Raw genomic sequence first — 11,589 nt, 5'->3', positions numbered from 1 at the left:
TGATGTGGAATGTTAGCGTTAGGAGGCTCTATAACCGGTCTTTGAGAACTACAAAACTGACCCAACAATACACATAGCAACACAATACTATTTACTTTTAAAGACATTATTATTGCATTAAAAAGGTCTGGTTCCGAGCTAATATTGGGAGATACTAAAACAAATTGATACGAAATAGGTACCTATCTCATATTACCTAAGTAGTAGTTAACGATCGATTAGTAAAGTAGGTTATAATGTTATGACCAAATAAACGATAGATTGGTATACCTATCCTCATCACACAGTCCGTGGTGTACACGACAAAAAGTGCGAAGATTTTTTGTTCAATTTTCACTGACTTGTCTGACGAATGAAAAAAGTTCCAATGGAAAGTATACAACATGTACAAAATGAATCAATTAGGTTGCCTGTCTTTTTCCGGTTACTATTGTGGTTGCTGTGTTTACAGGTGAGTTTTTATCGATAATGGCACTCATCTGTCTGACGCAAGGGCCTGACACTCTTTGATAGAGAAAGATAGTCTTATTGCGATTCCTATAAGAGGAAAGAGAAAATAGTGCCATGCTTTGTCCTTATCACCGACCGGGTTTTTTTTCATGGTCGGGTTATGGCAGCATAGGTAGGAGGCGATGGCGAAATACCGAAATTTATAAGAGTGAAAGAGAAAAAGGATTATGCTGCCATACATTAACGTGTCAATACATGAATATGTCTTTCTCTTACCCCTGGTTGCTCGGTTTCATGTCTATAGTTGGTCAAGCTAATCTTGTCAGTAAATAAGAACTAAAAAAACTATACTCATCCTTTTCTTTTGGGTGCTAGTACTAGTGTAAGACAAAGATAGTATGATTCTCTCTGTATATGTTTAAAATGAGACAGTCCCTTAACTATATAACTACTATACTATGTCTATAGTCTGACGCTTGAATTATATATCAAAATTATGGATGGTATAGAAAGGATGCCAATCTCTTATGGCAGAATTGTTGCAAAAGTGACCGCTTTCAGCTTTAAATAATAGTTCCTAATCTCTCCGGTGGCGCTAGTTAGGCTCTGGGACATGAGTATAACATGAACCATCAAATAACCCGACCAAATTACGTAGGTTGTTTTTGGTAGTATTTCGGTGTATGGTGGCGCCGTCTAATTACTGTTTTTTGATGGACACTTTTCATACATAGAGATTTGGCTCCTTTATGTAGTCTCCATGATCAAAATGATGGTAATTTTATTGCGAATACAGTGGTATAGTATAGGGTTGCCTGCGAAAATCCGGTCTCAAATAAGGGTTGCTATGCTAGGCATTTAAATAAAATAAGAAGGGAAGACTTTTAGCCATGGAGACTATATAAAGGAGCCAAATCTCTATGTATGAAAAATGTCCATCAAAAAACAGTAATTAGGCGGCGCCACCATACACCGAAATACTACCAAAAACAACCTACGTAATTTGGTCGGGTTATTTGTTGGTTCATGTTATACTCATGTCCCAGAGCCTAACTAGCGCCACCGGAGAGATTAGGAACTATTATTTAAAGCTGAAAGCGGTCACTTTTGCAACAATTCTGCCATAAGAGATTGGCATCCTTTCTATACCATCCATACTTTTAGCGATAACTCATAAACGACTTAACTCATCAAGTTTGTTTAAATTCTATTTTCATGTTTTTTTTTATTTTTAGGACCGATGGTTCAAAAGTTAGATGAAATGAAAAAAACCCTTTTTTTTCTTTCTTAATGTTTATTTCCGAAATGATTCACTTTATCAAAAAATGTTGTTTAACGAGAACCTTATTTATTATGAAAGACCTATCCAACGACACCACACACTGTTTGAAACGATAAAAAAATGATCACACACATTTTGTTTCTTTCGAAGCGATTATTTCCGAAAATATTCACTTTATCACAAAATGTCTTTCTAAAACCCCTATTGATTTTAAAAGACCTATCCAACGATATCCGACTTCATAGGGTTGAAATAAAAAAAAATCCTCAGATACATTTTGTTTCTTTCGAGGCGATTATTTACGTAAAAATATTCAATTTATCAACAATTGATTTTTGAAAACCCCTATTCATTTTTAAAGACCTATCCAACAATATCCAGCACAGCAGTTTAAAATGAAAAAAAAAAAGCACATTTTGTTTCTTTCGAAGCGATTACATATTTCCAAAAATATTCCCTTTATCAAAAATTTATTTGCAAAAAAAAAATTATCCCTATTTATTTCAAAAGACCTATCCAACAACATCCCACTCTATAGCTCGCTCCAGACTACGCGGCATGAAGCCGCGAACGCGAGTGTGGAGTCGATTTCGCTGATTAGCGAACTAGACTCCAGACTCACGGTCGCGGCTTCGCGCATGAGTGTGGAGGACCCTTAAGGATGATGACTCTATGATGATGATGAGATCCCTTTTAGCATAATGAGTCATTAGGTTCTTAGATCATTTTAGGAAGGGGAGCCACCTTGATTCACATCGAGATGTTCGAATTTACAAAAAGTGCGCGCCGCCCAGTCATTTTTGCAGTTTTGAATTTGGAACCACACCACTTTTATTCCATTTTAAACAGTTCAAAATTCGATTAGATTTTGTTCTTTGAAAAGGACACCGGGACTTAGAAGGCTATATTTAATCAATCTAAAAGATGCGTTTCGACCATAGGTTACCCACAGTAGGTATTTACTTACCCATTGAACGCCAAGAACCCCTAAAGGTGTCGTTCCTAGTCGTGCCCATGTATGTCTACTTCATAGTTGTTCATAGTCTGTCAAATTCGAGAATTTTTTTCTCTTCGAAAAAGTTTCGGAATGGATTCTTTGCTTTACTAGCAGTACAAGCATTCTCTCTATAATTCTTTGTTTACTATTTAAAATTAGGGTAGGTATCTGAAGATTTAAGAATTATATATATCAGAAATAAAAGTCGGTAAACATTTGTTAATATTGTATTAACACAACATGAACTTTGAAAGTTAGAAATTTTAAGTAGACAATATTAAAAGTCAAAATTGTAACAGTGTGCCTTTGACAACATTGCATAAATTTGGCAACTTGGCCTGTTTTTCCTTAAATACCAGAAGAATAAGCTGCTCAGCTCCCTTCAATTAATTTATCCACTGCTGTGCAAAGACCATCCCTCTCCCTTTCCAATCCTCCCTGTGCTGAGCAAGATTCCGCCAATCCCGCTGGAACAAGTGCTGGAACGCATCCAAATCGTTCCGCCATCTCTTTCTCGGTCGGCCTCTGCCACGACTACCCTGGGGATGCCAGCTAGTGGCTATTTTGGCCCATCTGGCATCATGTATCCGGCAGACATGTCCAGCCCAGTCCCACTGGCGGTCTTCACCCCAACATCGACGACTCGAGTTTTGGAGCGAAGCTCCGTGCTCACCCTGTCAGATTTGGACAACTAGGATACTTCGCTCCATTGCCCTCTGGCAAACCTCCACTTCCACTTTAAATTTAATTTATTCCCTTTTAAGCTTTTTTTTAGGTAAGCCGGTGGGAATCGAGTTCTAAGGATGCCCCGTAGTAATCAAACGATTCCCTTGGTTTTTAAAACGTGGAAAAGAGAAGTTCATTCAATATAAGTATAGGATGGATCTCGTACTGAAACTACTGAACGTATTGAAAGTTGTAAATTCAAACAATCGCTCTCGATGGTCCTTAAAAGGGAGTGCCTCCAAGTTCCTGTCGTACCAAAATTAGATGCAATATTGTCAAACGTCTGAAGAAACTTAACATTAGCATTACATAACTAGTGACTGGTTATTTTTTTGGTTTCATGTAATGGTAAAATAAATTTGTATCGTTATTATAAAAAACAAAAATAAATAAAACATGGCATAAAATGTCCACAAACCGATGCTATACAATATACAATCTAAACAACATTAATCTTATTTTAGTAAGGCACTGTTCTCTTAGGTGTAGATTACAATCATTAGACATAAGTGATGTATAATTATAAGTACTTATTATGTGTTGATGGTTTTCACACTAGTCAAAAAACTTTCCTTTATTTATCATGGGTTAATTATTTAGTGGGAGGTATTTTAGTGTAGGTAATGCCAATTTTCTGGTTACTGATTACCTAATAAACTTATACCCAACTTATGCCACTCAATAAGATTGAAATCAACTCGTTATCAATTACATGCAATATCAGTAAATAGCAAGCAAGTGGAAATATGTAGTCTATAATGCCATTAGGTATAAAACTTATACATTTAACTTGAACCAGCGCCTAGTAAATAAAGAAGACTGACTGCCCCGCGAGAAAAGTCAATGTTGTACCTAGATGATATTAAATATTATTTTTCTATTTTAGTTAGGTAGGTCCCTATATATGAAAACTGCCACGCTACTGCTATTTATAATTTCAAAACTTAAAATTTGACTTGACTGACCGTAGTTAGTCACAAAATTAGATTTAAAGCATAAATATTATAAATAATGCATTGTAAGCCCTTACAAAGGATGTAAAATCTTAAAACTGGATGGCGCCGTTAAATAAGAATATGTTTAAAATGCCTTTATTAATATTATTATGTACTTTTGTGCATATGACAGCAGCAAGGAGTCGGAGTCTTCCGTTTAGAAAACCTAGAGCAGTAAATGGCAGATTTTATAACTAAAAAACTAAAATGAAAAATTAGTAGAGGCACACGAGGAAGGCGTGTGTGGATGTTGTTCGTCTTGAATATTTACTAGTCTCTGCAAGAATTTAAAACAATTCTGGATGCATTGGGATCTTTGAGTTAATTTTCCACTGTTTCAAAATGGCCATGTAAACCTTTTTTGAATCTATACCTGTTGTTCCTATTTTCTAGCATAACCCTCATTTTCTTGTCTCCAACAACAGAACAAAACTGGACATCCATTTACTTAACACATTCAGTTTATCAATGTTGATGCCTATTATCACTGATAACAAAAATATAGCACCATTTTACAAATATCAAACATTTTTAATAACTGTCCTTTACCTTAACACTATTTCTTACAATTTCGATACATGGACATATAAATTCGGTCAACTCGATCGCTTCAAGCAAAAATATAGTATGTTTGCGTTTTGAAATGATGACGTAAGGTCAGTTGGAGTTGGAACAAGTGCCCTATATCTATCCCACTACCTACTCCCGGAATGGAAAAGTGCGGTCACGATGAAAGGGCGTTTAACCCTTACGCCAGCGTATTTGTATCCTAGTTACTACAACTGACCTCATTTACCTAGTGCCTAATATGACATTTCTTAGATTAGGTAGCTCTTTGGAGTGCAATATTTTCGCTTGTATTCTACCTACACTACACTATTGAACAATAATGAACATTGTGGTTTTTCATTCTATCATGATGCGGTCGTTGAACTTTTTCACTTCGAGCACTTCAGCTTTGACCCTGCACCACAGAAGTGTTAACACATAAATGGGTACTACCTTAACTAAAAGCGAAGAAGTGTAATTTTCATTCACACTGTCTTCTCACAGGCATTTGCGGCTGAGCTAAGGCTTAAGAAGAAAGGGGACGAAGTTACTTGACCGCTTCTCCCTTCAAACGTAGTCCCCGTTTTCCTCTTTGGATATTAATATAATATTATAGAAAATATGTTTACGCAGTTTGTTGTATATTAACCACAGCTCCATTCGTTTTTTTTTTAGATTTTTTAATTTAAGAGGTAGGAGCTTTTATAAACTGGTATGGAATTTGTTTTTCGGTCCTTACACTTAAAAATGAAAAAATAATAATACAATATATAGGTAGTGTAAAAATATTTCCCCTATGTCAATATCCAGGGAGGAATCTACGTTTGTATGGAGAAGCGGTCGTCCATTATCCTCATAAAGAACTTCAAATATGTTTTGCTTCGTATCCTGTGGGGTGTCATTAACACGCTTAACTATACATATAGCATGAGCGACTTAGTGCCAGTTGCACCATCCGCATTTGACAGACTGATCAACGTCACCCGGCGCGCCGCGGCGGTTTACTATGAAACTTTGCATACAACAAAATCTTGCGAACTCTTTAACGATGACAAACAGTTTGGTGCAACCGACCCTTAGTATTGCCGTAAGGTGATCTTCTTCTTCTTCTTTTAAAATTATGGCTTCAGCCCAGTGGGACTATTTCGCCAGTATCAAGGTATTAAGAGGTTTAAAAACGACAAAAATTGTACGGTTGTACAAGACAGTGTACGGTGATTTGTTAGCTCTTGTAAATCGATAGCTAGACTTTACAAGGAGCACGTGGACTACCGGCCGTTGACTCCAAGATGGTGGTTAAACGCGCTTCAAAATTAATTCTCCATTTACTGCACACTACCACATTAGTTTACTGTATAATAAGCTATCGATATTACACTTTAAACAATATTAATGAGCAAAAAAACAAAGTAATTAATCACGATGCTAACTATCAAGATGGCGCTCGAACCGGAAGTCATAAGGTGATGATAAGTTACAAAAAACATTACAAAACGTCAAACGTCAGATCGAAGGTCATCGGCGCCAGGGAGCCCCTTAACGCTTAAATTAAAAGTGTCGTCTATAAATATGGATATATACGTTTTTATATATGTATGTATGTAGAATTGGCGTGCAGTTTTTCTCGAGGGCGGCCGGGCGTGTGGCGGGGGCGCCACGTGCGGCCGGCGACAGGAGCGGGCTCGGCGGCGGATACGTTTATATACTGACGTTGTCGCTTATAGTGGCTACGAGCTTGGCGGGCAGCTCCCCGCGGTCCCGCCCCCGCCGGTCGGGGTGCAGCGGGCAGGGCGCGGGCGCGGGCGTGGGGGCGGGCGCGCGGTGCGGGCTGCGCGTGCGCGTGCGCGTGCGCGGCGGCGGCGGGCGAGGCCGCGCGGCGCAGCCTCGTCCGGCCCGGGACAGGTCGCCGACGGAGGCCGACTTGTCGAACACCTGTAACTTGACAAAATGAACCTGGCAGAGAAGGAGAAGCATCTAAACTGATTTTGCCAGCTGTTGACCTCGTAAGAGTAAATAACTTAAAACTAAAAATATGCCGCTATTTTAACTTTCCAAGATTACATTTTAAATATTAAATATACCTGGTTTTTGGTTATTTTTATTGTGTAATTTTTCTTTTTAGATAGGTGCAACAGATATTCGGTAATCGGCCGAATCTTGCTATTCGGTTTCTCACTGTCCATGGACATTGTATAGGTATTTACATGGACATTGTATTGTATTATACATTGCATTGACAATGCAATAAAAACAGTCCAGTTTATATTTACGAGTATATTAAATACATTTGATGGAAGTGTTCCCATTAGTTTCTAGCACACAGTCTTATTGTGGTGCAGAGAGCAGGGGAGGTGCCGTCGCGGAAAATTTCAGGATGCAAAACTACCGTGTGTGAACATGCCGGTTTATATATGATTTTTGCGGGATTCAGTAAATGGACCTCCTTGGAAACGGGCTATAACCTATAACGTAGGTACAGTAGAAGCTCACCTTGCGGGTGTTGGCGGACGAGGGCTTAAGCCTCGGTCAGTCGACCACGTGCTTGATCTTGACGTAAAGCACGCACGCGAACACGAACCCGAACATGGGGATCACGGACATGCCCACGCCCACCGCCGCCAGGATGATCAGGTGCTCGCGGATGTGGATTATGAAGTGCCGGACGCAGCCCTGCAAATTAAGAGAGCTGTAAACCCAGGAAAAAACGGTAATTAGAAGGGAACAAAAGATAAGGCGCGTCGCGCGAAACTTGCGACGGAAGATAGGGATATCGAGCAAAATAATAAGAGTCGGTTGCACCAACTGTTTGTAATCGTTAAAGAGTTCGCTAAATTGTATTGTATGGAAAATTTCATAGTAAACCGCCGCGGCGCGCCGGGTGACGCTGATCAGTCTGCCAAGTGCGGATGGTGCAACTGGTACTAAGGGTTTAACGGTTTACATCAATTACTCTGAAATAATTATTTGTTTTACAAGGGGGCAGAGTTGTTTAATTCCTCGTGGTAAAGAAAGGACGCTTAGCACAAGGACTTTAAATATCGAACTGCCTGTTCCTATCTCTATCGCACGTTATTGCAATGGAAATGAAAAATGTATTTATGAACTCGGCTGTACAAGTTGCTCAGACACGGATTTCGTTTTCCTGTCCCTTCCCTGACAAATAACTATTTTTTAAAGGCAAGAGTGCACAACACGTGCACAAGGAATACCTTGCCGCAAAAATATCTGACACAATCTTATTCGTAGGTCGTAGCGCAATAATTTGTCACTTAAATTTTAAATATATGGAGCATCGCCATTATCCCAAGGTCCAACAGCGACTTGTCAGGCAATAAATTAAATATATCGCGATTGCACGTTAATTACCCACTTATTAGAAAGTACCGTGAAACCGTTATTAACACAACAATACTCGTAAATATCTAACTAAGACGTTATAATTAATATAATATATTGTACACGACGCGCATAGTATTTTGTAACTTAGAGTCATTTTAACATGTAATAATTTTAAGTCGCGTCACGTATAGAAATAAATTGTATTTAGTATGTTTTCATAACAGGACAAAGTATGAGTAGCATACTTTGTACCTCTTAAAGGAATCCAATAAGAGAATTCCAATTAGGTAAAGTTAGGATTGCAATATAATTTAATTAAGATAGGCTTATAACAAATAAAGAATTTCCCTCATTGTGTTTCATTACGTAGATCTGTATAAGAAAATAGGGCAAAAGTATACGCTACCTTATTCTAATAAGAAATTGTGATAATAGACTAGAATCTAATAAGATAGGTAGGATAAATAAATAAAAAACATGTAATTTGTTAATATATAACTTTAATAAATAAAGAGAAACGTAGGAGAGTCGAGGAAAGAGAGGTCTGCGCATGCGCGAAGCGCAGACGCCCGCGCCGGTGCGGCGCGGGGGACGAGGTCTTTAAATATGGAGGGAATAAAAGGCGGTGCGCCGGCCATAGGAAGCCATTACGAATCGAGCAGCCAAGCAAGCAACACCTCTCCAAAGAAGAAAAGGAAGACCTCTCCGACCTCGACCCTCCTGCATCTGATTTAAGAAGAGCTCCAGTTGTTTTACTCCATCCTTGCCGCCTATGCCGCACCCTATACAGTCCACACCCCTACGATAGATCTCAAGATAACAAGATTAGGGCCTAACACTCACATTGTTTGGTCCTCGTCGAAGCCGGATCTCTGAAGCAAGAAAAATAGCAAGATGGCAGTAACAAGAAGCAACCACGGCAGAGAAGAAAATTCGTCGGATGAAACGCATGCCACGGACCAGACCGGCGATACATCCGGTACAGGAGAGACGTCAGGCACAGGCGAGACGTCACGCACAGACGATACGTCACGCACAGGCGATACGTCACGCACAGGCGAGACGTCAGGCACAGGCGAGACGTCGGGCACGGGCGAGACGTCAGGCACGGGCACCACCACAAGAACGCGCGCTGCAACAGAAGCCAGCATCGCCGGCACCAGCACGAATGGGGGCCCAGCCGACACGTCGGGAATCAGAGCAACGCCTGCAGTTAGCACCGTCGCCACACTCGTCGGGCGTGATTCCGTCGAGTTAATGCCACCGCCGCCAGTTCCCGCTAAGCCCGCTCGGTCACACCGATCCAAGGCCTCCAGCAAGAGACTCCTCGCGGAGTTAGAGGCCAAGGAGAAGTTAGCCGAGTTGGAGCTGAAGCGCGTACAAGCCGAAACAGAACTAGCAAGAATCAGACAACAAAGACTCGACCTCGCCTCGTCAAGAGAAGAGTCTGAAGAGGAAGAGGACCTTGCTCCACAACGCATTGCCGATTGGTTCAACCGCCGCCCAGAACAACCAACAGCGATAGAAGAAGAGCCCGCCCATGAAGAAGCACACGTGCCGGCCCCGCGCGCCACTAGAAAACACGCGCGGCCGGAGGCCCCTCGAGCCGCCCACGCCATGGACGTGTCATCGCTGACCGCCGCCCTAACAGAAGCCATCCAAGCCGGCAGGTCCTACAGAAAATACATACCAGACCTGCCGACATTCAGTGGCCTATGCAGCGAGTGGCTACAATTTAAAGCCGCGTACAACGAGTCCGCCCCCAGTTTCGCCGCAAGTGAAAACGTCGCCCGTATAAGAAAAAGCCTCAAGGGAGTAGCCTTGGAAGCCGTTAGCGCCCTCCTCATCAGCCGGCCGCACCCCGAGGACATCATTAAAGCACTAGAGAGAAGATACGGAAGGCCAGACGCATTACTCGTCAACGAACTGGAGAAGATGAAGGGACTGCCGCGACTCACCGACAGCCCGCGCGACCTGTGCATATTCGCCAGCAAGATCGCCAACACTGTCACGACTATCGAGATATTGAAGAAGCCTCAGTACCTCTACAATCCAGAGCTACTGCGGTCGATGGTCGATAAACTCACGCCTATACTTCGAAGCAAGTGGTACGACTCGTGGCCACGAGAGAAGATACGCCCGAGCTTAAGAAGATTGCCGACTTTCTAAACAACGAAGCCGACAAGTGCACGCCTTACGCTCCGCCTGAAAATACGACGGAGAATAAAGAAGTGAGGACCACAAGAAAGAAGCCCGAGCGAACGTACGCCGCTACCGCCGACACTAAGAAGCCAAGAGAAGAGAAGCAAGCGTGCCCACTATGCGAACACGCTACTCACCAACTGCCGTCGTGCCCACAATTCATCAAAATTGACACGAACGAGCGCTGGGAAGTAGCGAAGAAACACAACATTTGCTACCGATGCCTCGCTAGCAAGCATCGTCGCTTCGCGTGTCGTGCGAAGCCCTGCGGCCACCTGGGCTGCCCCATGAGACATCATCGCCTACTACATCACGAGAAGACGCCGCAATCAGTCGCCGCTGCGCAAGTCGAGCCACCACAACAACATAAACCGGAAGAAATAGTGGCCTCGGCAGTGAACACAGTCGCCTGCGCACAACCACGAACGAGCCGCGCCTACCTGAAGATAGTGCCAGTAACACTGCGCGGCCCGCGAGCGACACTAGACACGTTCGCCCTATTAGACGAAGGCAGCACGGTGACAATCATCGACTCAGCACTGGCGGACGCACTCGGGCTAGACGGTCCCACTGAACCAATGTGGGTGCAAGGCGTAGGCGGGAAAGAGATGGAGCACAATCAGAGCAGGAGGGTCGAGGTCTTCATCAAGAATAAGCACGACAGCCAAGAACAACGCATAACGAACGCGCACACCGTCGGCAGCCTCGGCTTCACCACACAGTCGATCGGCATGGAAGAAATAGACGGCTGCGCGCACCTCCGGGGTATCAAGCACAAGTTAACCTACCGCGGTGCAACCCCACAAATACTCATCGGCCAGGACAACTGGGACCTGATCGTGTCACGAGAAATAAGAAAAGGCCGGCGCGGACAACTCGTCGCGTCGAGAACCCTACTAGGATGGGTACTTCACGGCTGTCGCACCACAAAAGCGAGGCCGATCGCCTACTGCTGCGCACATCTCACTCGTGCCGGGCCGACCGAGAACATAGAAGAAACCATGAAGAATTATTTCGCCCTCGAGTCTCTATCAATCGAGCCGAGGCGA

General features: G+C 42.5%; 1 protein-coding gene across 1 annotated transcript in view; it reads right to left on the bottom strand.

Moving 5' to 3' along the window:
* Positions 1–6,784: 6,784 nt before the first annotated feature.
* Positions 6,785–11,589, bottom strand: part of LOC134741699 (CD151 antigen-like) — a 237,029-nt gene continuing 232,224 nt past the window's right edge. The window contains exons 6-7 of the mRNA XM_063674577.1: positions 7,490–7,669; positions 6,785–6,931 (exon numbers count right to left, since the gene is read on the bottom strand). Coding sequence (XP_063530647.1) covers positions 7,526–7,669 — 144 coding nt within the window. The 3' untranslated portion in view covers positions 6,785–6,931; positions 7,490–7,525. The remainder of the gene's footprint in view (positions 6,932–7,489; positions 7,670–11,589) is intronic.

The sequence above is a fragment of the Cydia strobilella genome, chromosome 5 (genome assembly GCF_947568885.1).
Source record: "Cydia strobilella chromosome 5, ilCydStro3.1, whole genome shotgun sequence".
In the NCBI taxonomy this organism is placed as follows: domain Eukaryota; kingdom Metazoa; phylum Arthropoda; class Insecta; order Lepidoptera; family Tortricidae; genus Cydia; species Cydia strobilella.
The sequence above is the reverse complement of the archived record's forward strand: the minus strand, read 5'-3'. Positions and strand labels throughout refer to the sequence as shown.